The sequence below is a fragment of the Pogoniulus pusillus genome, chromosome 8 (assembly GCF_015220805.1).
Source record: "Pogoniulus pusillus isolate bPogPus1 chromosome 8, bPogPus1.pri, whole genome shotgun sequence".
NCBI lineage: Eukaryota > Metazoa > Chordata > Aves > Piciformes > Lybiidae > Pogoniulus > Pogoniulus pusillus.
In genome coordinates this window covers 32,125,331-32,153,198 of record NC_087271.1, presented here as the reverse complement: position 1 = coordinate 32,153,198, position 27,868 = coordinate 32,125,331, and the positions used below count along the sequence as shown (strand labels likewise).

The window sequence follows — 27,868 nt, the reverse complement described above, 5'->3', positions numbered from 1 at the left end:
ACGTCTGCGAGGAACCCACCCACGCCCTCGTGTGCCGGATGCGGGGCAGGCCTTCACCTATCTCGGACCATGCCGTTTAAGAGTTCCGTGTGCCGGGGCGGGCTAAGAGGGAAGGGCTCTCTCTGCCCCCCGGGCCCGCCATTTTCCTCGGGGTTCCCTCGCCCTCCCCCTGAGGCGCCGCGAGGGAGCGCCCGCGAGCGGCGGGAGAAGGCCCCCCCCCACCCCCGAGCTGGGCACCAGGTAGGCGGCGGGCGGGCGGGCGCGGCCGGTTCCCGCGGGCGGCTCCGCGCCGCCCCTTGCAGGCGGGAGCGTGGCGGCGGGGGGGAGGCGGCGCCGAGGTGGTGAGTCGTGGCGGCGAGTCCCGGAGCTGCTAGCTCTGCCTTTAGAGTCTTTTTCTGCCTGGGCCCGCAGACGAGGCCGCCCCGGGGCGGACTGGGCCTCGCAAGTCCCGGAGCCTGAGCTGGCCTTTAGAGTGATCGGCTGACAGTGCCCGGGGCTGGCCGAATGCGGAATGTACACGTGTAGGGCGTCCCATGGCCGACTTCAGTGCGGGGCCTTGTCGGTGAGGGCGGCGAGTTTGCTAGTGCCTGGTAGTTTCTGGCCGTTCGGACTTTGTGCTGCGAGCACAGAGTACCTCAGGTTGAAAATATAATTGGGCAGAGGGTGTCGGCAAACCAGTAAGTGCAATATAAAGTGGTTAAATAGCAAAGCTGCTATATGGAGGGCGAGGAAAAGTAAGAATCTTTCTCCCAACCTCATCCCTCTCCTCTTTCCGTATCATAAAATTTACTTTTCTGTGCTCAGTTTCCTCCATCCCATGCGGATTCTGGAAGAAGAAATGATGAAATGTTAACTGCTAAGACAAATCTTTCACATACAGCAGTTTTTGAGTTCAAGGCCTTTAAGAACTTGCAGTCTCCCTGAATCTGTCAATTGTAACAACAACCTCTTGACCTGTCATTTATTAGTTTAGATAGTAGAGAAAGTTTTGGTGGAGGCTTGGTAAGATAGCACTCTTTTTTTTTGGCCTTTTCTCAAAAGCTTTCCTCTAGACAACACATGCGAAGATAGAGTCTTTCAAAGGCTCCTCTCAGCACGGCTGAGCTCTAAACTTTCCCAGATTTGTGTATAAACTCAACACCTGTAACAGTGATGATGGTTATGTTGTTGTGGTGGATGATGGGCTTGCAGACTTTCTGAGGCTTCACAGTAAAATGAGACCTAGTATTACATAGGGAAAAAAGCAGCACCTTAAGGTGTCTGACCGTAAGCTCAAAGACATTATTTTTGTGGCACAACTGAACCTCAAAAACCAAGCAACTGCAGCATTTGGCCTTTAGTTTCAAAGGGGAAAAAAATAAATGAATTGTAAACATGTAACTTCTCATAAAATGCCCTAGTAGTAGAGTAGAAAGCTGGGCAGCTGTGAGGGAGGCAAAAGAGCCTGTAACTTGAAGGTTTTATCTGTGCTGGAGTGATTTTAAAGCACAGTGTGAGTTAAATGTCTTATTAGTACATAGAGTTCCCATGACAAAGTCTTAACTGTATCTTCCTATATAAGTTCAGTCACCAAGTCTGAATTTAAGACAGATTAGCAAACAGAGTGTTTTCTGCTCAGTCACTGCATTTACTATGTTGGCCTTTCTGGTGCCCTTCCTTGATAAAAAAATGTAGGAAGTTGCAGGAGTAATCAATCATTTGGTATCCTTTATTTCCCCTAAAATGTTCATTTTCCTGTGAACATGCAAGTTTGAATTCTAGGAGGACTGATTGTGAGTTAAAGTATTAGTGCTTCAAAGCTCTGAAAACTAGAATGGGCTGAAAAATATTCCTGACTTTTAATTTCTAAGTTTAACAGATGTGATTCCTGGCCAAAAAAACCGAGGTTTAGAAGCCTGGCTCTGGGGTTTTAAAAAAACCCAGACGTTAATAAGAGAAAAATTAATGCTTTTCATTACCCAACAAAAGACCAGTGCCTTTTTTTTCTGTTTGAAGAACTTTACAAAACTTTAAGAGACCTGAAACAGGGTTTGCAGTGCCTGTGCAGCTGCCAAGCACTGTGTAACTTTGCTGAGCTGGAAGAAGCTTTTTATCTCGATGGGAAAAACTTAGTACGTTATAAAACTAATTATTGATGTCTTATATGTATTTGGTCTTTGCCAAAACAAATGCAGAGGTCATAATTAAACATGCACTCATCCTAAAAATAGCTGTAAATAATTTTGAGCCTGTGGTATGTATTAATGTCGTACACAATTATAGTAGGAAAATGTGTGTTTCAAAAAAAAAAAGTGTAGGTTTCAATTTGTTTTGTGATCAGTGTGGGAGACTGTCTTGTTATATTTAGGAAGCCTTTGTTTTTACATCCTAGCAGCTTAAATGGAAGTATTCAGTGTTGCAGAAGAGAAAAGAGCTATTTTTAGAAAGAAATCAAGTCACAAAAATATTTTATAGGAGACCTTCCCATTTAGTGGCTGAGCCCTCTTGAATCTGAACAAATGCTGCCCCAGAAGTCCTACAAAGACTGAAATCTTTGTGGGACAAATGATACATACTACTGCATTGACTTTTTTGCTGAGGCTGCTCAGCAAAATATTGTTTCTGTTATGTTCCTCATATCGTGTTCATGATTCCTACATTCCTGTGGTGTGAATTTTATTTTTTTTCCCCCACTTCAGGTATTTCAAGTTCTTGCAGAGACTGACCACACTGCAGTGATACAGGTCTGTTGCTTTTCACATCATGTTGCAGTTTTATGTGGTTGTCTAGTGTCAGTGCCCGATCAAATGCCATGCTGTCTTGCACTGCAGCATGGCACTAATGCTAGAAATATTTATAATTGTTTATAATTTTTCTTACAAAATTTTAAACTTAATTTTCCATGTCAGGTTTGCATGTGTTTTAATTTCATATTGCTGCTACTCAATACAAACTGAAACAGTCTGCAGTATGTGTGTCTCTGCTAATTCCTGCAAGTGCCATGGAGTGTCCTGCACTGTGCAAAGCATAGTTCTATTTCTGATTTGACCCTGAGAGAATAGCACTATTGTTATAGTCACATTTTAAGATGGTATCAGTATGTTACATAAATAGCTTTTGCAAGCATACATAAGGAGAGAAATCTAGACCTTCACAATAATTTTTATTTCATGTAGTTGCTATCAAATATTATGTCAAACATGATAAGTGCTGTTATTAAAAGTAACTTAAAATGTGCTTGCAGGTCTTTCTAAGCAGATCTATTTCTTTTGTGTCTTTCAGAGTGTCTGCGGACTAGTGTCAAAGAATTAACTGCTATTTACTTTTGGTACTTCTCAGGCCAGCAGAGTTGAGGAAATTGCCGGTGTTTGTCTCTATGTCAAGGAAACATCCATAAATTGTGTACTTTGCAGACTGCTAAGTGCAATGGGATTACTTGGGCATAATTGAGGGTCTAACTGAGTTAGCTGCAACCCAGTACTCTGTGAGAGAGACTCTTATTTCAGCACTGAGACTTGAGTTTGGAAAAGAGAAAGGCAAAAGCAGCATACTTTTAAAATATAACTTAAGGGAGTATTGTTTGACCTTTCTGTTAGTTTACACTGAAAGTGTAAAGAACAATTTCTTACTGGGCTAAATTCATCTTTCTTAATGAAAACAAACCATATTTTACTTTGGTATTAAATTACCTTTTCTGCTTCTATCTGTGAGGGTTGCATGGTAGTGTTTTAAAACAAATAGTGTATTTTTTCCTTCCTTTTTTGTTTGTTTGGGTTTTTTTTTTTTTCAGGTAGAAAAGTCTGGAGGAAGCAGAGGTTATCTATTCTTTAATGACTATGGAAAACAATAATTATTCTGCTGTGGCTGCTGTGTTTCTGACATAGGTCTTTCACTTATGTGTGTTTTCTTTACACATTCCAGACATTTTGACAATGTTGTCCAATGTATATGTTTAAAAATAACATTTTAGGAGTAGCAGCTCATAATTCTTTTTTATAGTTATTGGTTGAAAGGGTACATTTTCTCTATGTGGGGAATGATCTGTTAATCTGTTTCTAGCTGTCTTGTTCCTGCTGTGCTAGATACTTAATTTGATACTTGCCGAGTCACTGTGGCAAAACAGTGTAGTTACAAAGTTCATATTCCTGCCTCTCCAGTGTGACCAGCGATGTTAATTATCTCAGTTTCTGTGTACCTGGTTTGAAACAGTTGAGAATGGAGACCAGTTCTAAATATGTGTGCCCTTTTTTAAAAATGAGCTCTCTTTCCATTCTGTCTAAATTGGCAGTTGCCACAGTAATTTCTGTTACACAACAGTTCTAACAGACTGTGAACTTGAATTGCATTTCATCTTCATTGTTATTCATGGAGAAAGTACTATCAAATAGAGGAAACCTTCCTTCTAGGTGACATTCAGAAACGTTTTGCAGCCCTGTTAGTTAAAAAAGTTTCATCTTCTATGCTTAGAAATGTAGTAAGGTAATAATTTACTAGAACTTACTTTTATGAAACAAAATCCCTGAATGGAAGAGGAGGGGGATCTTACCTGTTGAAATTGCTTAGTGATGTGTAGAAATTCGTTCCTGGAATCTGTAAGGTTTTTTCAGGTCAGTTATTTATTATACAGGCATGCTTTTTGCTTCACGAAGCTTCTGTTGCCTTGGCATTAAAACATACCAACTACGAACAGATTTGCTTTCAAGATCCATCAAACATTCAGCTTCTGCAGTAAGTATTCCTTCAGCTTCATAGATAGAACTATTTCATGCAGTGTTTTAAGAGGCATGCTAATTTTGTAGTCTTGCCAATGTACATGCATTAGCTGTCTTTATTTTTTATTATGTTAATCCAAACATTTCCTACCAAGAACAAAATATTTGCATCAGTGAAATATTTTACCACCTCAGTGTAACAGAATTTAGTACTTATTACTTTGCATATCCTTTTTTGTCTTTAAAGTCAGGTATAGCACTTACTGGGCCAGAAGGATTGCCTGGGTGCTAGGGCATTAGAGCTAGAGATACAGGAGATAGGTTCAGTCCCAGCTTCACAGACTTTTGGTAAGACAACTTGTTAATGTTCTCAGTTTTCTTTTAATAGTACTTCTTGATGGTGCAATAACAAGGGTTATATAAGTACCTCAAACTTCAACTTTACACAGGCTCTTCTTAATTTCCCTAGGATTGTGTCACTTAATTAGAAATCTTCCATTTTCATTGACAGAAAATAGAGCTTTGAAACATGATAGATGGTTAGAGCTCTCACTTTGTGCTGCATATAGAATGCTGAAATGTGTTCCCAGATCAGAACTTGGGTCAACAAAGGCACGTGTCAGATCCTTCATAACAGATGTTCAAACCATTATACTGGGCAATTATAGCGTATTTCGCTTATATGAGGAGTTTCTTTTAGCATGCAAGCCACTTGGGAGAACAGATTTTGCCTGAGTTTGTTTTTCATATACTATTTGTATTCTTCTTCGTGGAGTTTGGTATTTTCACTAAACATGCTGAAATCTAATCCTGGGTTGTTGCGTTTGTTTGCTTTTAAATTTTCCTAAGACCTTGGCTTCAGTTGTAGCTTTTGACATTGAATTCCATGATTTAATTATACATCACGTAAAAATATTTGCTTTTATCATTGTTGTGTTGCCAGCCTTTTTGTATTGGGAAGATAAATATAAGCAGCGTATGACTTTCTATCAGGCGTTTTCCGTGAATGAAAGTATTAGGGAAAGCAGAAGGTCAGAGTTAGAGCTTGATGAGGATATCTCTCTTCTGCTTATCTCTGATCTTCAGCTTGTGGAAATCCTAGCCCTGCACCTAGGAATGGCTTGAAGATTGTCAAGTGATGATGTAGCATGGCTAAAAGAAAAAAGCGTCTTAGAAATTCATATGCTATTCTGGAAGAAAGAATGCTGCTTTAGGTATTATTGTAAAATGCCACTTAGGTGATTGGCTTTTTCAAAGTACTAGGAGAGACCTACATCTCACTGTAAGCTGAATCTGTGTAAACCTGAGAACTAATGTAGGTCCAGCTATTCTGTTGTGTAACTAGTTTCAAGGCACAAGAGAAAATAAATAGGAAGACTTGAATAATTAACTATTTAAACTTAAAATAGTATGGGAGCTGTAAGGTAAAGGCTCGTTTTACTTGTCAAAACATTTTTAGCTAGAGAATGTTACTTAAGTTCAGATTTACATTGTAATTGATGATAAAAGTTCTAAATGTGATACACTTTGAGCTTTTAGAAAATCCAAACAATCAAGAAGCTGGTCAATGGGAAAAAATCAGTCATGGCAGCATACAGAATTCTCATTATTAACTAGAAAGACTTAAAGTGAGACTTGCTATTTGTTGGAGTCCACGAAGTAGTCTAGCATGTGAAAAAAGATGTGTGTGGGGCTCAGTCTAAGTACCTGTGTTATTTGTGTTTATATAGCACAGCCCAGTATCTTCCAAGACATAACACTGCAAAGTTGCATTAATCTCCTAAAGCATACACATGTTTTTAAATAGATACAGCACGGTTTACCCTACTTATAACTCCCTCTTGTTCTGTGTCAAGAAGTACAATTTCAGCTGTCTTATCTTAATGGTTTTCTCTCTGAGGACAAATTAAAGGTATCCCATGCTTGATTCCTCTGGTGTTTGTGTCTCATAGAGGAGGTCAGAATCAGATCTGTAGAGAAGACACATATAAGCAGAGAACTATCTGTTTTATTTTATAGTTTCCCATACTTCAAATTGTGATGTATATGGTAGCTTCATTACTGTCAACAAGTTGAGTGCAAACTTGTGCCTCTGTAATATTTCTACTACAAGTCATTCCCATTTATTCAAAGTTGAAATGTGAAGCGTAATAGTAAAGCAGACATTTTCTTCTAGGACTATGGTAACTAGAGTATGTGTTTTTAATCTTTCAGACAGTAATTAGCAGTGTAAAAGTAACTAAAATCAGTAGTCTGATTTAAACAGGAATTGCTGATATACTGAGTGACTGTAATTCCTATATTTTTTTTCCTTTATCAAGCTGCTTAGCAAAGGTAGAAATGGGCTTGAACTTTTCTGTTTGCACACAGAAACAAATCCACTTTTCCCCTCTAAGCTCTATTTCTTGTTTTAGCTTAAAAATACTACAACAATTAATAAATTTTTCTCAGCCTTTATAGAGAGTAGTCATTGAAAGTTTATTGGAAAGGACTTTTCCAAAATCTTTGTTGAAGGTCTGAATATACAGCAAAAAAACATATTCTATCATGATTTTGCTGTGTTGTAAGTAAATACTTCCAGGTTTTAAAAGTCTGAGTGAAAATAGGAAATGGTTTTGCTATTTTCCTCTTGATCATCAATTTCACAAATAAAATTGCATCCAAAATGCATGCTTATTGAAGTAGGTTGAGCAGGAGTTGGGCTGGAAATAACACAGCCTATAAGTTGTTAGTGCATCATAGGAAAAAATAATGTGCATATTCTCTTTTTTAGGTCATCTTTTAAAGCTGCAAAGGTAAATTATGCCCTTGCTCCATCCTTGCTGAAAGTTAGGACAGCTTTGTATATTTTCTTGTTAGCCTGAATTCAAGCTATTATAGAAACTTTGATGAAAGAACATGTCTATAATTTTGTGTGCCTACTGAATTCAGCTGTTGATGGTGTATTTGAGAAAGCATGAAGGAGGGTTTGTCACGCAGAATCCAACAATACAGTGCTTTATCTTTCTTAACAAAACCCTTCTGTCTGTCTATTTTGATCTTACAGACAATGACCTTCAGACACAAAAACACAAGACGAATTGAAGGCCTGGATAGCAATGTGTGGTAAGTAGAAGGAAAATATCTGCTAATTTCAGAAAATGTCTTTCTCTGATATATATCCTTTCCAGGTCGATAATTATTGCCAGTAAGAAGGTATATAGCACTTGCCATCTCTGCTGAAATATATTTGGCACCTGCTTGGAAGCAGTGAACCAAATTCTGCTGGAGGAACGAATTACTTCTTACTCTTGAGCTTTAAATATTAGGCTTAGGCTTCTCTTCATCTAATAAACCAGACAAGTGTAACTCTTGGAGATAGCTAACTTTAAAATATAATGTTAACTTCATTGAGTAATGTTTTTCAATTACACTTCATCTGTGTTTACTGAATGAGTCAGATTTCTTCTGAGAGCCATTATACTTGTATTTATAATTTAGCTCACTATTTTTAATACACTTTTTTTTTCCCCCATGGCATTAAATTGATCTTGAAGTAATATTACTATCACTGGTAAATACAGGATTTTGTTAGTTGGTGAAAATACTAATGTGGGCTTACATTAGTTGTGTATATATGTATATGTATGTGCACATGGTGTTTTGGTCATAGAAAGGTAGGGATTGAAATGGACCTCCAAAGAGCATCGAATCCAACCCACCTGCCACAGCAGGATTATCTAGGGCAAGTCACACAAGAACGCATCCGAATGGGTCTTTGAAATCTCTAGAGGAGACTCCCTGACGTCTTTGGCCAGCCTGCTCCAGGGCTCCCGCACCCTTACAGTAAAGAATTTTTTCCTCATGTTGAGGTGGAACTTCCTGTGTTCCAGTTCATGTCCAGTGGATCTTGTCCTATCACAGGATGCCACCGAAGAGAAACGGTCTCCTTCTTGACACCCACCCTTCAGATGGGTTATGTTGTGCACCCACCTGCATAACATTTAGGTGTCAGCTTATCCAAGGTCTTGCAGAGGACAAACCAATCAGCATCTACGTTTTGCTAGTCCCAAACTCATTTTTAGCAATTTGTGTTCACTTTTGAAAGAGCTGTGATGCTGTGTGGGTTGGTTTTTTTTTGGTAGTGCTTGGGGTTTAAAAATCAAAATCTTGTTAACATTTTGGTAGGAAGGAAAGGATAAAATGCAAAGCTTGCCTGTGAGGAGTAGAAAAAATATTTCAAGAATCCTAACATTTCTATCTGGCAAGCTACTAGGAGCAGTTAATGAATAGCCTGAAAGTGTACATTGCTTAAAATGTAACAAAAGAATTTACCAGACTCTGAGGTCACTGGATAGTTTACATTGCACCTTCATGTGACAGAGTCTTGGCTTTAAATCATTTAATGTGTCTGCTTTGATAAGGTCTATTTCATTTTGCAAAGAGAGTAGATCTAATTTCTGCCCATATCCAGAGTTACTGTGCATTTGTGTCTGTGCACATCTGAACACAGTTCCACTGGCAGAAGAGTTATTTGATGGATCCAGAATGTCAACCTTGTATTTGATTACTTCTGACTCTGGTGGTTACTTTTAATGTTGTCCCAGACCCTACCTCTCCATGTGAGCACTCTATTTAAATCTGTTTCCACTGCTGTGAATTTTGTAAAATTAAATACTGTCTCCCCCCTCCCCCCCTTTCGATGCTAATGAGAGAAAGGATAATTTTGTCTGGTGTGTTAATCTTAAGCTACTTTTTTCCCTTTAGGGTTGAATTTACAAAGGTAGCAGCAGATCCCTCAATTGTTAATCTTGGTCAAGGCCTCCCTGATATATCCCCTCCCAGCTATGTTAAAGAAGAGCTGGCAAAGGCATCAGCGGTTGACAGACTGAACCAGTACACACGAGCATTTGTAAGTACTGTGGAACTTGAGATGTGAGTTCAGTGGAGAACATGCCACAGGGAAAAGAAATTACTTTGCTTTAAATTGATTTTTATCTGTAGGTCATACTGATATGTCACAAATGAGTAGCTTTATCTGTTATTAATGAGCATCTTCTCTATAGGTTTCTTTAAGGCAAAATCTTTCATCAAGAGCAAAATGCTGGAACAGGTTGTCTTTGAAGGGCCAATTCAAAGTTTAAAGAGTGTAAATTATACATTTATCTCAGATTTTGGTCTATGTAAACATGAATCTGATAGGATAATGGGAAATGAGAAAGAAATACTTGATAACACTTTGGACATCACCTTTGGGATCAAGAAAATATTCACCCATAACATGTAGTAGACTTCTGAGGAGAATAGGAAGTGATGAAAGCATGAAGTTTTTGCCCCTGGAAGATAATCACTACTCATTCTGTAAGCTGACCTGTAGTGTTTATGTCTGGGTGTGAGTGTGTGTCATTGATCATTGCCCAAGGCAGGATACTAAAATGGACTATTACTGTTTTAGTATGACGTCTTCCTTGTATGATTTATCTTTCTTTTATTTTGTGGTGAAGATAAAGCATAGTGAGAAACATGTCTCAGGATTGTTATGAGACCCTAATGAGTCTATCCAATATTTTTCTAGATGACCATGTTATGTAACAGTGGTAGAAAAATATTGTGCAGACTGGTAGGCCAGCAATTCTGTTGGTAGTTATGGCATCATTGTGTATATATTCCAACATAACTTTTTGCCTGTTTGCTGAGAATCTGCATGTGTTAGAGGTGGGGGAAAGCAGTGGCTAGTAGCTGCCTAAAGGACAAACTATCACAGCAAGCAGGATGGAAGCCTCACCAACCACAGTACCTGAGCAAGACAGGCCCAGAGATGGTTGAGGCCAGCCCAGATTGCCAGGCTAGGTTGTGGTGGTGAGGTGGGCCTAGGGTTAAGCCAGGAAGTCACTCCTGGCATTGTTATCAGTGGTCAGATGTAACAGGCAGGTCCAGGGTGACGTGTCGGTTCTACGGTCAAGCCACAAAATGGATCTACAGGTAGAGGCCAGGTTAAAGGAGTCTATGGCCAGGTACAACCAAAGCTGTAACTGAATTGCAGACCAGCTGCCTTAATGCATAGCAATTAAGTGGAGCCCCTGGGCATAGCTCTTGGGTAGAGGTCCCAGGTAAGGCTGTCATGGACACTAAGGCTTATTAGGGCACTGAGAGCCTTAGCAAAAACTAAAAGGAAAAAAAAATATCCTCAGTGACTGTAGTGTCATTCCATCCCTCTTTGGGTTGTTTTGTTTAATCTTTTAGAGATACATAAAACTCTCTATATAAATATGCAAGTATAAAGTAATTATTTTGCCAGACACACATAAAAGACAGCTGGGATTTAATTAACTTCTGGGTAAATGTTAGTATGTTCATCACTCATGATAAGGTAGCTTTAAAGTCTTTGCTGACCAGACAGACAAAGTTTGGAGGAGCATTAGCACAGAGGGAAGGGTTTACAGAGAGAATGGGCTACAGTTTACCTTCTGATGAATATTCACAGACTAAAACTTAAACAGTTTGCAAATCAAGCATAAATGTAATTTCCCTAATGCATGTAGTTATTCAATATTTACTTTTATCACTTTGTTCTTTTTTTTCCAAATAGTTCCAATGATAATTATGAATGTTTGAAGGTTTATTATACTATAGATAGTAATTAAAGAGGAATTTTGACCATTATTCTCAACTTCATCCTTTGCACATCCTCTACAGACTTCAGCACTTGCAAGGTTTTTGAGCACAAGTATTTGTGGTAGCAAATATAGGAGAGATGAGTATGAATGACACACATCCAGCTGACATGTCTCAGCTGTCTGTAGAGCTATGACCTGTAGACAGGCCTAACGTGACTGGGGTGGTGCAGCATTCCTGTGTAGGTGAGACACTCGTGGCAAGAAATATCTGTCATTTGAATCAGCAATGACTTGTAAACTTTTATTGTAATATTTTTGTTTGCAGAAGGGTTCATGATTTTATACCTTCATGAGGAGAGAAGTACAACGCTCAATATTTTAGCTAATATTTTTTGTTACATACTTGTGTTTTCTCAGAGTGCTGTCTTCTGTTTCTACCAAGTCTGAAAAAAAGAAAAAATATTTTCACAACAGGAAGCCTGTAGTCTTGCTGAGTAAACGGAATTGCACTTCCTTATTTCCATATTGTGTATGATTTTTGTTGCATACTTGTTTTCCTGTTCCTTGCACTTTCGAGAAGAGTACATTAACTGCTGTATTACCTGTAGGGGGCACTGTAGTGAATTGTGCTCTGAGATACAGCTACGCACCGTCATTGTGGTCACAAGTGCTATTTATCAGTAGTATACAAGCAGAATAAAAAGATTCCTCCTGTGCCAAAGAATTTTTAGTTGAAAAGTAAAGAACAAAAGGAGGTTCTGATTAAAATATGGACATGTGGGAAAGAGACTCTAAAGGAGGCAAGGCTGAATTTGTGTCAGAGTATTCACACAGATTCACAGAATGTTAGAGGTTGGAAGGGACCTCTAGAGATCATTGAGTCCAACCCCCCCGCCAAAGCAGGGTCACCTAGAACAGACTGCACAGGAATGCATCCAGGTGGGTTTTGAAGGTCTCCAGAGCAGAAGACTCCACAACCTCTCTGGGCAGCATGTTCCAGTGCTCTGTCACCCTTACCATAAAGAAGTGTCTGCTCCTGTTAAGGTGGAACCTCCTGTGCTCTAGCTTGTTCCTTGTCCTATCACTGGGCACCACTAAAAGGAGACTGTCACCTTCATCTTGACACCCATTCCTCAGATATTTGTAAATCTTGATAAAATCACCTATCAGCCTTCTCAAGACTGAACAGTCCCAGGTCTTTCAGTCTTTTTTCATAGGAAAGATATTCAAGTCCTGCAATCATCCTTGTAGCTCTTTGTTGTTCTCTATCCTGGCTCTTGTCCTTGTTTTCCTGTAGGCTACTTGAAACTTTCCTAAGATGCTGTAATATGATAGAAATTAAAAAGGGTAAGATATAAAAAAAAAAATTCTCGGTAGATACAAATAAATTTAAGCCAATGTGCAGAAACTTCAAATCATGCTAGCAGTTAACAGCCATTAGCACTGAAGGCTCATTTTGTATTTCTCTCTTTTGCAATGTATTCTTTTGATAGATGTAGAAAAATCCCCAAATACAGCCTTTGTGCAGCATGAGGAGCACACCAGTCACTTGCGTTTGTTTGCTTTGAACAGGGACATCCATCGCTGGTGAAAGCCTTGTCTCAAGTCTATGGGAGAGTTTGTGGAAGGAACATTGATCCTCTCACAGAAATCTTGGTGACCGTGGGAGCTTTCGGGTCTCTCTTCAGTACAATACAGGCATTAATTGAAGAGGGAGATGAAGTAAGTTTTGATTTGAAATACTGACATAGACTTAAATGAGAATTTACCTGGTTTTATTTGTCTTCTTTTAAATATAAGTTAACATTGTGGCTTTTTTCTGATCTCTACTGATTAGATTTGTTACAGTTTCACCGAAGCCATGACCAGGAGATTAGCCTTTTGAAGTCTTTCTTTCATTCACCAACTTACAAACTCCTTGCTTTCATACTAATGGTACTTGCAGCTGTTTCTTTATCACTGTTATTGTTAGGTGGCACACACCAGTTTGTTATTTGAGAACACTTGAAGGATGTTAACTGCAGCAAAAGACTAATTGTGGTGCAAAGTATTGCTGGTGTTTGAATAACCATTGTTTATCAAGTTCTCTTTTAAACCATTTCAGGTAGCAGCACAGGCAGCAGAAAAATCTGTTAAAGAAAGGATTGCTAGTTTACTAGTTGTGATGATTCATGCCTTCACTACTGATGTTGGCCTTTTTGACAATTATAGAAAATTAATTTTGGGGGGGGGGGATCTGTATCTGTAGTGGACAAGAATCTTTTATGTGGTTGTGTTTTGTTTGTGTATTCTCATCTGTGTCTTCCCTTTCTGTTCTGATATTCACTTTGTTTTTTCTAACAGTTCCTTGCTACTGGCCTTTAGTGTTTTGTTTTGGTTGGTTGGTTTTGTTTTGTTTTGTCCTGGTTTTCTATTATCTAGCCTCTATGCTGTTTTATTTGTATTTATTCTCTTTTTCTACCTGAAGACGTTATTTTGATAAAATTTGGGGGCTTAAGCCATTCTTCTTAGATTTCTAGATACTTGGAAGTCCTGGAATTTCATGGACAGAATTAGGCAGCTGTGCTGTAATTTAACAATTGAATGTTGCTGTCCCCCATCTTTGTTTTGCACCTTCGCATCTGTGTGCAGGACCCCAGTGCGTGTTGTCAAAAACGTGTAACGCCTATCACACTCAGACTGAGGACATTGTTATATGAGACTCTAAAGAGGAATATTCTGCACTGTTAGATCAGGATGGAGTGGCAGAAACATTACCAAGTTAGATCACCAAAGCAGATCTGGAAATATGATAGGGTTGTGGATGGTCAATTTTATTTCTGATATTCATGGTTGTAATTTCAGGTAATAATAATAGAGCCATTTTTTGACTGTTATGAACCAATGGTGAAGATGGCAGGTGCAAAGCCTGTTTTTATCCCACTGAGATATGTGAGTAGCCTTTTGAAAGTAATTTATCCTATAAAGTTTCTCATCTGTACTTAATATACTTTGATGCTTTACTGTATAGTTCTTCATAATATCCAATTTCATAACAATGAGATAATTGCTATAGTGTAAAACTGAGATAATGATAATCCTAAAGAGGCAGAATACTTGACTCGTGTTGGAGAAGATTGCTACTGGTGGCCTTATGTTGGCAGTTTGCAAGGCTCACTCTGGACACAAAAGGTTGATCCTGTTATTACTGCCTTGGATGACTGGCAGCCTTGTATGGGGAGGGCTAAGGGCCTCTTTAGGCAGGACTGTTGCGTGAACACCACGAAATCAGAACACCAGAGTAACTAAACCACCAGGACTGCAGTAGGAATAGCTGTAACTGTTCCTCTGTGTGCCCTCCTCCTTGGGATATTTTGAATGACAGGGTTCCTCCAAGTATTTTCTGTTTCACATCCTTGTTTTTGGTCCAACCATCTGCCAGTAATGTACAGCATCACCATGCTCTTTGTACTCTGCAGCAAATGGCACAAACTTTCTTGTGCTAATACCAGAGCAACTCCAGAGCCTTGGTGGTGCAGACCTTTCTGCTGTTCGAATATTTTCATATGGGCAAGGAGGAGGAAAAGACCTTGAATCTCTTCAGCAGTGGTCAGTCTAGCCAAGCAGGCACACACTTGTGCTAGTTTCTAGGAAGACGTAAACACTCCTGACAAATGACTTGGCTTCCTGCATTACACACTTGTTATAATCAGCATATGTGAAACCAGGTCCTGGGGAAGTTTTAAGACAGTGGCCACAGAGACCGTCCACTGTCATAATATCTTCCTTGGTCTTAGCCTCCCTGCCTGTTCCTAAAAATGCCTGCTTCAAGGAGAAGAGGATAGATTTGGCAGGTTAAGTATGGTTATGAAAGTGTCTGAGGGTGATAAGTTGGGTATCTCTGCTTAGGCTGTGATCTATTCTATTCAATTAATGCATAAATTACTCTTTAGCTTGGTTTTGTTTTTTTAGAAAAGTGATGGAAACTCTGCATCTAGTGCCAACTGGGTCTTAGATCCTGCTGAACTTGCAAGTAAATTTAATTCCAAAACGAAAGCAATCATTCTGAATACCCCTAACAACCCTCTAGGCAAGGTAAGAGTCCTGCTTTAACATTACTACAATTTCAGAGTATGTCTTAAATATCATGATTAATGCATTGTCCCTTTCTTTCTTGTATATCAGGTGTTTACCAGAACAGAGCTCCAAGTAATAGCTGACCTCTGTATTAAACATGATGTCCTGTGCATCAGCGATGAGGTGTATGAATGGATGGTGTATAAAGGAAATAAACACGTTAAAATAGGTACTGATTTTAGTAGCATCTTAGAAGTGGTTATGGGATTATGTAAGCGTGTCTCAAAGATAATGGTTGCTGGAAGGAGCTCAAACTTCAATCTTTGACTATTTGACAATGTTTAGCCTCTATGGAGAAGAGCTCCTTCCTTCCTTTTCTGAAAAATGCTTTAAAGAATAATTTACAAGTAGAACTTCAAAAAAGTCATAAGTGACTCTAGAGCAGCTATCCATAGAAACTGGTGGGATGCTTATAAATCAGTTATGATCATTTGAATATTCAGTTGCTTCAGCCATGACAAGTATAATTGCTGTTCATTGGACTGTGCTTTGAAGAACTAATATAAGGAACAGGATAAAAACTTTCTTCTCGAAGCACTGTAGAGATAATCACTGAGGGAAATACATAGTGAGAAACAATTACTATTGCTCAATTACTTATAAAATTCCCAAACATATAAAAAGTGGAGAAAGTGGAGGGACAGTGTTAAATAATTGACATGGAATTCAGTGAAGTTGCTGTATGGCCGTGTAAAAGCACCCTAAAGACTTCAAGCACTATTGCTATAGGAGTAAAGTACCATTGCAAGAACAGAAAACCAACTATGATGTTACATCCCTGTCCTTGTTTTATTTATGGATCCAGATTTCACTGAAGTTAATGGAACTGCTCCTACTGTTTCAGAACAAGTTAATCTAGTGCAGGATACCAAACTCCCTCTCCAATCTTATAATTTTGCAGCTAAGCATTTATGTAAAAAATTCTAGTATGATAGTTTTGGTTTGGATCTGCTGATAAATTGAAGATGGCTAAAATGTAAAACTTCCTTCTTATATGTACATTTTGTTTCTGATGGTAGTATCTTGCATGAACTATCTGTTATGATGTACTTACTGTCAGGCTGAAGGCACCTTTCAGTCATGTGCAATAGAGAGGTTTAGTTGACATTAAACAATGACATAAAGAAACATAAATATAACTTAGGCATGAAAAAGCTTAGTCTTTTTTTCCAGGCTTTGCCACTGATTGAATGCGGAGTAACTGCTTCTGTGCTTCAATTCTATTTGTGAAGACTGGCAATAAAAGAAACTTTCCATTACTGGAGGCTACTTAATTCAAAAAACATACCTTATAAATAATAAAAAAGGAAATTCTATCTAAATCACCTTGTAAAGCTTATTAGTTCAGTGTTCGTACAGCTGCAGTACATTGATTGTATTGGCTATGCATAGGCTATGAGTCTGTTTTGAAATTGACCTAATGTTGTGGCTCTTGTGGTGCAAAATAGCCTCAAACTAGTGCCTTCTCAAAGACCTTCAGACATGGAAGAAAGGGAACATTTCAGGTACATTATGATGGCAGTGGTCTGAGTCACCACATTCTAAACAGTTACCACAGTAACCAACCGTGTGGCTCATCATATCCCAATTACTAAGTAAGATGAGTTAAATTAAAACTCTCTTCATGGCCTTAGCAGGTGATTAATGCAAACAGCTGTCCTCAGAACCAAAATCTGAGTGGTGTAAGCCATTTTCTTTTGCAATGGCAGAATGTCTGAACATTCATGTTGTCAGTTACGTTTCATCTTAGCATACAAGTGGTGAATTCTTAAGACACAGTAACTCTGTTGTTTGTTAGTATCAGCTCTGTCATTCTCATGTTTCAAACAAAAACATTTCCAGTTGAACAAAAGGCATTCTGTAGTTTAGCATTAAATGTAAAACCACCAGGTAATGATAATGCAGCTTAAAGCATGGACCGTTAATCAGCTAGGTTTAGGTACATATTCTCTGTCAGATCGTCTGATACCATCCTTAATGTTAAAATGACTATAAAACCTTCAGGGTAATGCTGTAAACAATAACATTCTTTCAGTAAAAGAAGCATGACTGCTCTTTTTAACCTAAGTTTCTTGATTATTATTTTTTAAGTCTACAAAGATAATACAAGAAAAAACAAAGATGTTATTTTACTATTTCAAAATGCTGATGTTTCCATATTAGCTGCTACGGTGCAGTGATGCTTTGTGAGGTGCCAAATGAAGATTGCATCAATTCATGAAGTCTGATGTAACGGAGGTTGCAAGGCAGATCATAAAGTTAGTACAGTCTTTGTACTGTCACTGAAGCAGTTTTCTATAGTGTGGAGCTCTTCATCGTGTTTCTTACCATTAGCTGACTTCTGTAAAAGTGTGGACCTCCTCTAAGTAATGATTAGGGTTGCAATGGCAGATTTAGAGATTGCATCTCGTTAACTGTGGATTCTGAACAAGCCTCTCAAGAAGTTGAGTGCCATCTTAGCTAACGGGCGCATTATATGTGCTGGTTTGCACTTGGTGTTTGAATTGTAGTGAGATTTGGTTATGGTGTCATACAGTGGCACAGAGGAATTTCCTTCTCTGTTTAAAGCTTGCTGCTTGTAAAAGCAATGGAGCTGCTTCTTCCCTGTACCATTTTCCTGCTGCTGCTGTTTGAAATACTGTTGCATTCAGACTCCAATGTTGAATTTCTATGACTGTGTGGCAAGACAGTCTTGCCAGAGTGCATTAGCAGTGAAATAAAATTATTTTTGTAGTAGTCTGTGAGAGCTGGTTTGGTTGCCATTATGAAGTGATCTGTACTCCTGACCTAGCTAGCCAGAAGGTGCATCTGTTCAAACTGCCTTAATCCTTACAGAAATCCTTAGCTAAATGTTATTGTTAGCCAATTCTAGGCCTGTTCAAATTATGTAACAAGACAACCTATTCATTCATTCTGCTAGTTTTCTGGTTCTTGTGATGTTTGGTTCCAGGTTAGAAATCTTAGTAATTCTTTTATTTTTTCAATGTCTTCATCAGTGACACTCAACTGGACAGTTCTATCCAAATGGCTTGTGGTGCCTGAGCTAATGTTGTATATAGCACTATTATCATGCATCAGAAATAATGCTGTCTTGAGATGAATAGATAGCTACTGCTTAGATCCTATCTTTCTTATGAGTAATTATGCATTTGAGCTGAGTTTGTGAAAACTACATGTGCCTGCAGTTTTCTGCCTGTTTCTCCTTTCATTAACCCTTACCCTTCTTTTCATGCCAAAAATCATTGGTCCATGTATCCTTTCAAATTTATATAATTTTACAGTGTTCTCAGTGCTTGCTTAATAAGCTGCAGTGATGTGTCGACATGGAGGCCCGAGCTAGGGGCAGTACAGTTTTCTAACTACATAGAATATGTGAGTGCATCTATAACCAAGTAATTTTATTTTACATACAGCTCTGTTGCCAGGTATGTGGGAAAGAACAATAACTATAGGAAGTGCTGGAAAGACATACAGTGTAACTGGTTGGAAGGTAAGAAAAATCAATATAAAGAATTCAGTTATATAAGTAACAATACATTTATTCCACTGAAAAAGTCTCTGGTTTTATTAGCTGTCTTTTGAAAGCTTCTGTCAAATCTTCATGTCTCTGAAACATGAAGAGAGCATTCAGTTGGAGCAGTTGCCTATCTCTTATATATAATGTTTTCATTTCCCTCTTGTCTTTTGATTAATAAGCTCTTATGAGAAAACAGTACTAAAAAAGTAAACACAGCATTGATTTGTTCAAAACCAGAGAAAACATGGATATTGTAATTTAGCTTTCCAGTTTTATGGTGCTATTTTCAGATTGTGTCAGTGGTGTATTTTGGAGTGGCTTGAATTTATGTAAAATATTTAGTGATAGTATTTTGTTTGACTTTCAATATACATCAGACAGTAGACAAAAATTTTAAAACATTTGGCAACTAAATTCTCTTATCACCTGTCTTCATACTGAACATATATGATTCATTATTAAGGTTTTATGCTCAAACAACCTTTGGTGCAGGAGGTTATGAGGTGGAATAATTCTAAACCAAAATGCTCAATTTGATTTCTAACTCTTGTTACATGAAGAGTTAAAAGTTTGAGGAATACCCTATAAGTGAAACTATAACTGCTGACACAAGTCTCAGATTTTTTTTTCATGTCATCATTCAGCAAGCTTTGAGTAAACCAATTTTTTTCTTCTTTCTTTATCAAAACAAATTCACTACCAATACTTAAGAGACTAAAATGGAGGCTAATTTTCTTTCTTAATATTAACACCACTGCTCTAAGTGTAACATATGAATACTTTCTCCCTCAGATTGGTTGGTCTATTGGCCCTCAGAATCTAATTAAGCATTTGCAAGTTGTTCACCAAAATACACTGTATACTTGCCCAACTCCAATACAGGTAGGTGATGGGGTGGAGGAGGTTATTTTCCAGTGCAGCAAAATTGCAGGCCTCACTGTAACAAAACAATCACAACTACGAATTTGAGTTGTCAAAATGTATATTCAGGGTGCAAGAAGAGGAGACAGCAGACATTAAAAATAAATCAGTCCTTCAGACACTTTCTTCTTTTACCTATAAACTGCAACTTCTTGTATGCTACATGTCAATCTTAATTTTGTAGCAAATACAAATATAAGGTGTTACAATAAGATATGTCTACTAGTTTCTAGTATTCTGTGATACATTATGATTTATACTTAAACCTTTCTTCAGATTGTGAAGTCTTGTGTCATGGACTGTGACTACTGTGTATGATTAGTGCCTAGCACATGATTGGGTGCTTTGGGTGTTGCCACAGCACAAAGCAACGAACACGTAGCTTGTGTAATTTATGTATACTGATTTGCTTCATAAGGGGCAGAAACAAAGGAAAATCTACATGGTTTCACTAGGAGGTATGTGTCTGTGAATTCATTGGGTGTCCATCAGTACTTTGAACATTAATTATGTTTCCAGGAGGCTTTGGCACAAGCACTTTGGGTAGACTATAAACGCATGGATGACCCAGACTGCTATTTTTACTCACTGTCTCGAGAGCTGGAAAGCAAGCGCAATCGGATGGCTCAGCTGCTTCAAGAAGTTGGACTAAAGCCTGTCATTCCAGAGGGAGGATACTTTATTATTGCTGATGTTTCTGCTCTAAGTTAGTATAAAGTTGTTTAAAAAGCTGTGGGAAACAAATATTATAGTTAATCTGAAAATTTAGTTTTTGTTTTAGACTATATACTCATGTTGCCATAACATTGTCAGAAGTACTAACTGGGACTGAAATGTTGTGTTTGACCATAGCCTAGGAGGTAGATTTTTATAAGTTTCAGTAAAGCCTTTGTGATCCTAACTACTGTCTGTTTTGCAAATCTTTGGCAAGGTTTTAGGGAATATAAAGCAGGTGGATAAAAATTTCTGTTTTCAAAGGGTCTATGATTATGTAAATGTTTGAGAGCCAGGGAAACCTAGCTCCTGAGTTTGTACTACTTGTACTTTCCCTTTTCTGTGGTTGGTTGTTTTTTCCCTTGGGGGAGTTCCTTGTTTCTCTTAATATGAAGTCAGGTTCCAAAGGCTTTTTGAGGCTTTCTGATTTCTAAACTCTTATGTGCTACCAAAATTCACAAAACCTTTTGGAGATTCAATTTATGGTAACTTTGGAGAAAGAATTCCCACAGGATCATGTTTTCACTTTTTTTTTTTTTGATAACTGGTCCTAATGACACTTATCATTCACAAAGGATTGTTTCAATGCAGGTAGACCTTGCAGTGTTACTACATGTCACAAAATTTTAGATACCCTAGTTTCACAGATGAAAAGAATTGCACTTGCAATGATTATCGCTGTCCATGCAATAAATGCAGTCTTCAGTACCCTTTTCAGTCCTAATAACTCAGTAGCCCAGGTTTGAGGATTTCTTAGATGACTGCCTGGCTTTCTTACAAGCTGCATGTTTGAATTTGCTTTGAATGGAAAGCAAGTGCTCAAGTCAGAATGGAAAGGGTCAATCTGTTGGCCTATTTCAATCGTTATTGTACAATGTATTAGTTATATTTAAAAATAAAGACATACATTCTTAGTCTTAACTATAATAAAGAGCTGCTAATGAAAGCCTTCCAAAGGGAGTCTAGGAAATCTTACATGTTTGTTTTACATTTAATATTTTAGATGTGGATCTCTCTGACATAGTTGAGGAACAACCTTATGATTATAAATTTGTCAAGTGGATGATAAAATCTAAGGTAAGGCATCTTAGTCATGCTCTAGTTTTAGAAATGCTTTTTTGTTGAAATCAAGAGCAATACAACTGTACTTACTGAATAGTGTAGTAGAGATACTTCATACAAAATATTATTTGGTGTTTATACTAACTGCTGATAATGATGTAGCTAAAACATTGCTAAATATGCTGAAATTGTACCCTGTAGGTTTGTGTTACATCTCAACAGTTTTCTTTCAGCATGCTTAAATGCTATTTGTACAAAAGTACCTTTGAAATGTTTTGCCTAAGAAATGTAATTTGAATTCAGTCAAGCCTAGCTAGTGCATATGAAACTGAGCCTTGCCTTTCCCTCTCGTTGGGAGGGAGAGTTCTAAAAGCCAGAACAGTAAAACCATCATGCTTCAAACAGATTTATTTTGTTTTAATACATATATAAAATAAGCAAATAATATTTTGTGGTTTGCATTTCAGAAGCTGTCAGCAATTCCTCTTTCAGCATTCTGTGGCCCTGAGACAAAAAGGCAGTTTGAAAAATATATACGTTTTTGCTTCATTAAGGTAAATTTGTGTCCTGGGAAGGCTTGAGACTCCTAAAAATCAATGCAGTACAGAAATATTCAAGAGATGGATACATTTTGCTCAGGATCTCCTGGGTTGGATAGTTTTAGGAACAGAATGTTAGATTGATGTAGAATTTATCTCAAAGTAGATTCAACTATCTCTTTTGCTGAGGGACTTTAAACCACAGATGTGGGTGGTGCAGCTAAGAAGGACAAATGACAGAAAGCAACTGGGTAGGCAGGCCTATGGTAACTTACTGTATTTCTTTTAAAAACATTGTTGACTAATGGTTACAGTGAAAATGAATGACACAGGCATGCTACCAATTAAGATGAATTCTTCAATCCAAAGCAGGAATTAGTTGTATAGCAAAGCGCTTTACTACATGACCATTCAGTTTCCAACCACAAAAACAGCAAGGAGATCATCTTCAAACTTTTTCTCTCTTACCTGAAAATACATAGGGTTTCACACTGGCTCCAAATTATGAAAAAAAGCAAAGACATGGGAAGTCATCTTACATGTGTTTTGTGAATTGGCTGACTTCTGATGTTTTGTGAGCACCTGTTTTCCACATATTCTTCCTCCTCTTGGATCTGTTCTGGAAAAGACTGAATGACTCTGAGGACAGGAGCACAAACCCTATGAGGAGAGACTGAGGGAGCTGGGGGTGTTTAGCCTGGAGAAGAGGAGGCTCAGGGGTGACTTCATTGCTGTCTACAACTACCTGAAGGGAAGTTGTAGCCAGGTGGGGGTTGGTCTCTTCTCCCAAGCAACCAGCAACAGAACAAGGGGACACAGTCTCAAGTTGTGCCAGTGGAGGTATAGGCTGGATGTTAGGAGGAAATTCTTGATAGAGAGAGTGATTTCCCATTGGAATGGGCTGCCCAGGGAGGTGGTGGAGTCACCGTCCCTGGAGGTGTTCATGAAAAGCCTGGCTGAGGCACTTAGTGCTATGGTCTAGTTGATTTGATAGGGCTGGGGGATAGGTTGGACTGGATAATCTTAGAGGTCTCTTCCAACCTGGTTGATTCTATAATCTTTGATAAGCCTGCAGACATAAGATGTTTTACAATTGTTCAGTAACAGGGCCAGCATAATAGAACATGGGCAACTCAACTGTTCTAGTGTAAAGACTGGATCCTTAGCTTGAACCAGTAATGAAGGGGGGTTTCTGCTTCTGTTACTTAGTTCTTTTGATGAGATACAAAGACTGTGATATACTGAGCTGATAACAAATGCAAGCTGGGTACAGAGTAGCTTGATAGTAGCTCTGCAGAAGGAGACTTGGGTGTATTGACTGATGAAGAGCTCAAAATGAACCAGCAGTGTGCTCATGCAGCCCAGAGGTCAAATCCTATCCTAGGCCACATCAAGAGAGGTGATTCTTCCCCTTTACTCTGCTCTTGTGACCCCCCACCTTGAATACTGCATCCAGTTCTGGTGTGCCCATCATAAGAAGGATATAGAGCTGTTGGAGCAAGTCCATAAGAGGGCCACAAAGACAATCCAAGGGCTGGAACACCTCTGCTATGAGGGCAGGCAGAGGGAGCTGGGGTTGTTCAGCCTAGAGAAGAGAAGAGAAGACTCTGGGGAGGACCTTCCAGTACACTGGAGAGGCACTTGTCATAAAGGTGTCTAACAGTAGGACAAGGGGGAATGGTTTGAAGTTGAGAGAGAGCAGGGTTAGACTGGATCTTAGGAAGAAGTTTTTCTGTACAAGGGTGGTGAGAGTCTGGAGTAGGTTGCCCAGGGAGGCTGTGGATGCCTCCTCTCTGGGGGCCTTCAAGGCCAGGTTGGATGAGGGTCTAGTTGAGAGGCATCCCTGCCCATGGCAGAGATGGTGGAGTAGATGATCTCTAAGCTTCCTAAGCCATTCTGTGATTCTGTGACAAGGCACAATGGTTTGAAACTGCAGCAGGGTAGCATTTAGGTGCATCAGGAGGAAGTTCTTTGCACTTGGTGAAATACTGGAATAGGTTGCCCAGAAATGTGGTTGAGGTCCCATGCCTAGAGACATTCAATATCAGACTTGATGTGGCCCTGGGCAGCCTGATCTAGTTGGATGTATCCCTGCTGACTCCAGGAGGATTGAACAAGATAACCTTTGAAGGTTCCTTCCAACCCAATCCAATCTGTGAATCTGTCAATGTGTGAACAATCAGGATGAAACTAGCTGGTTGTAAATGTAGCATGCCTAAGATGAATAGGCCTAATCATGTCAAGTTAGACTACTTGTATGACTCAACAGGTTGTATTCAAGGCACTCAGCTGGCCAGTGATCACCCATATTTATGGGAGATTGTGTTAAAGCAGTTTACAGTGTAACTTGATTTCATGGAGATTTAAAAATACCAGTTGCAGACATAATGATTAAGAAACTATGCTATCATGTGTCTAATACAGAGCTACCAAGTACAGCACTGCCTAAATGCCAGGTATTTATTATTAGAAGTACTGCTTTCATTAAATTTGATAGGATAACTACTGAGAAAATATATTTTAAATACACCTAAAAAAATTTGCACGAATCAGCACTGAAAATTTTGTGTAAGCTGGATTTGTAGCTGTAATTGTTACTGGAAAACTGAGAGATCTAGACAAGATGCAACTGGAACTGCCAAATAGTGATAATCATGACTGCTACTCTCTTTTCAAAACCTCCATACTTGCAGTAATAGTAATATTCTTTGTTTTGCAGAAAGACAGCACAATAGATGCAGCTGAAGTGATCTTGAAGAACTGGAATAAACAGACAGCCTGATTTTTTTTTTTTGTCTTCTCAAGTCTTCCATCTGGTATAATTATTTAAAAGTAGAAGGGGGTTATTGCAAATATAAAAACAAAGTATTTAACACAGTACAGAATTAATATGATGTTCTAAGTAACATTGTGCTGCCACCTGCTGAGGAGTTAAAACAATCATTTACTGAAATACGTTTTAGTGCTGCTCAGGAGTTTATTTTTAGACTTTCCAAAAGAATGTATTCTTTCTTTAAAAAAATCTCTGGGATTCACTTACTGTATTGAAAGACAAAAAATTGTAGCACTCTTGTGTAAAACAAATAAATGGTACAGGTATTTTAAAACAAGAACAAAGTGGCAGGTGGCTTTGATATGAGTATAACAACTAGATGTGAGGCTTAAATAGCCTGCAGTGGAGGAAAGCTAAGATATACCTCACATTTGATAAGTACAGTGACTTTCTGCATACCTATGGACCCTGTCCATGCACGAATTTCATAGCCTTAAATAAACTGGTTTAGTTAAATCATTGCAGAGTTTATACTGTGGACAAGACTGAAAAGTGCTGAGTGGTTACTATTTTTCCACAACAGTCATGTGTGCTTTTCTGAAGTTATCCAGTCCTCAATAACGTTACAAAAGCAGCATCTAGAATTGGAATTCTATTTACTCATGTCTACCTAGTTAGTTATTATGTGGATGGATCTACAAAGCAGAATAGAAGACTTTGCTTTAGAGGCGCCTTCACAGTCAGATGTACAGTGACATATTTAAACCTATCATCATTTTTTTTTGCCACGTTCACAATATTGGTAACTTCACAACAAACTTATTTTAAACATTCTAGACCAAGGAGGGCCACAGAGAGATGGGCTCAACTAACTTTGTTTTAAGTTGAGTTGATAAAGTGCTTTTGAAAAACATTATCAATATGGAAAATTCCTTTCTAGTTGCCTTCTATTTCTCTTGTCTCTGAGATATTTTTGTTTGTGGCTGGGTTTCCCACTAATAGAGCCAATCCAAGTAGGTAAGCTTTTAAGACTGTGTGTTTTATTCTCCATGTGGTTCTTATATTCTTCCCACAGGCCTTATAGTAGGAAGTTTGAGCTAACTCGGTAACTAGTTATGTAAATACTTGACCTATTATATGATATTAGCTGGAATCTTAACTCAATTCCATCAGACTGTGACTATGGCCAGGACCTAAAGGAAAGTATAGAAGCTAGATTCCAAGAACAGTTGCTTGGCCTTTTTTAAGTACTCCTTGGTCTTGGGCTTTTAGGAGTCCAGTAGTTAGGACTTTCATAGTCTTTGTAGCCATCTTGCACTGCTGTTCCCTGATTCTCAGCAGAAGATGACTGGCTGGTATTGTTAAGATGATGTGTAATCTTCATGTAGAAAAAAATCAATGTAGTGATTGAAATAATTTCAGTGAAATTTCTGTAGTAGTTTTGTATGATAATGTCTACACTAAATCCAGGGGGTACTCTTTAAAAAAAAAAAGCTATATTTCTGAAATCTGCACTGTATTTTACAAGGAGTTTAAAATCTGTTTAAGTTGCACTTGAGAGCTGTGCTGCTGCAGGAGCTGAGAAGGCAGTGCAACAGTCTATTGAGCAACATGATAGTTTGGAAAATGAAAATGTAAACTAGTCTGTCATTTTAATTGAGAAGTAATTTTCTTATAAAATTAAGCAATTTTTATGCAGCACAAATAGGAGGAAAAAAGCATAGGTTTCTATGAAATGTTTGTATGATTATGTTAATCAGAATTTTCTAATTTCTAAGCCTCTTAAATGGTATAAAATACTTGAATTTTAATTTCTTATCCTTGAAAGAGGTGATTCTCAATGCAGTTAAACTTTTTGCACATATAATTATTTTCATCATTGTTACATAGAAAAAGTTCTAAAGATCTTTGCATCATGCTTCTCTTTAAGATAATAGCTGCAGAGAGCTTCCTATCTTTAAAAACCTTGCTTCTATAATCTAAGCTTTCCCTGAGATAGCTGAGCTGTTAGCATGTGAGCACATACTTAATTGGGTTATGTGGCCTCACAATAGTAAGGTATTAAGGTTTCTTTCATTCATCTCTCTTTACAATGTGTTCATGCTCTACAAAAAATCCCCAAAACACTCCACTGCTACCAAAGCACTTGATTTAAACACACTTTTATTACTCTCACTGGCAAGTGGGACGCTGTATGAAATCACAGAATATGCATGGAAGAAAAAATTGTATGTAGGGTTAAGAGGAAATAAAACTGAAGCAAAATAATTTTTTCATTGTTATGTTTGAAATGTCTCACTAGTATGCTAATGATTCACCAGCTGAAACACTAGATTTCAGTTGGGGCACACAGGTGACTAAAGGTAGCTCTGCATTGTGTATAGGTGGAAAACCTTACTCCTCTGCACTGGTTTGGCTGGGCTAGAGTTAATTTTCTTCATAGTAGCTGGTATGGGGCTATGATTTGGATTTGTGCTGAAAATAGTGTTGATAACACACATTTTAGTGACTGCTGAGTAGTTCTTACACAGTGTCAAGGCCTTTTCTGCTTCTCAGAGTGCCCTGACAGAGGTTGAATGTGCACAGAAAGCTGGCAGAGGACACAGCTGGGGCAACCACCTGGAAGTGACAACAGGGATATTCCATATCATGTAGTAGTCATACTCAGCAATAAAACTGGTGAGGAGGCTGAAGGAGAGGTGGCTGCTCCTTGGGGACTGACTGAGCACCCGTTGGTTGGTGGTGAGCAATTGTTTACATTTGCATCACTTATCTTTCTTGGATTTTATTTTGCTCTCTGATATTTCCATCCCACTTTTCCTTACAATTTTAAAAACAATTATTTCTTTTTTAATCATTAAACTGTTTTTTTTTCTCAACTCATGAGTTTCTTTCTTGCTTCTACCCTTCCAGTTCTCCCTCCATCCTACTGTGGTGGG

General features: G+C 38.3%; 1 protein-coding gene across 7 annotated transcripts; it reads left to right on the top strand.

Annotated features, from left to right (window-relative positions):
* Window positions 1-6: 6 nt before the first annotated feature.
* Window positions 7-27,197, top strand: KYAT3 (kynurenine aminotransferase 3). 7 transcript variants are annotated; one of them, XM_064147961.1, is made up of 16 exons: window positions 7-240; window positions 2,679-2,723; window positions 4,607-4,707; window positions 7,465-7,486; window positions 7,738-7,796; window positions 9,438-9,582; window positions 12,860-13,009; window positions 14,132-14,218; window positions 15,239-15,361; window positions 15,452-15,572; window positions 18,817-18,893; window positions 19,713-19,802; window positions 20,361-20,547; window positions 21,559-21,632; window positions 22,085-22,171; window positions 24,876-27,197. In XM_064147961.1, the coding sequence occupies exons 1-16, from the start codon at window positions 70-72 to the stop codon at window positions 24,936-24,938; spliced, it is 1,602 nt and encodes a 533-aa protein (XP_064004031.1). In that variant the 5' UTR covers window positions 7-69; the 3' UTR covers window positions 24,939-27,197. The 7 variants fall into 7 exon arrangements, with proteins under 7 accessions (XP_064004031.1, XP_064004032.1, XP_064004037.1 ...); XM_064147963.1 differs by lacking the exon at window positions 7,465-7,486 and adding an exon at window positions 3,262-3,381 and having other exon boundaries at window positions 226-240; XM_064147962.1 differs by lacking the exon at window positions 2,679-2,723.
* The last annotated feature ends 671 nt before the right edge of the window (window positions 27,198-27,868 follow it).

Coding starts and splice junctions, on each gene's coding strand:
- KYAT3 (XM_064147961.1), top strand. CDS start 70: ATGCCGTTTAAGAGTTCCGTGTGCCGGGGCGGGCTAAGAGGGAAGGGC. Junction 19,803..20,360: donor CTTGCCCAACTCCAATACAG/GTAGGTGATGGG, acceptor TTATGTTTCCAG/GAGGCTTTGGCACAAGCACT. Junction 20,548..21,558: donor TGCTGATGTTTCTGCTCTAA/GTTAGTATAAAG, acceptor TTAATATTTTAG/ATGTGGATCTCTCTGACATA.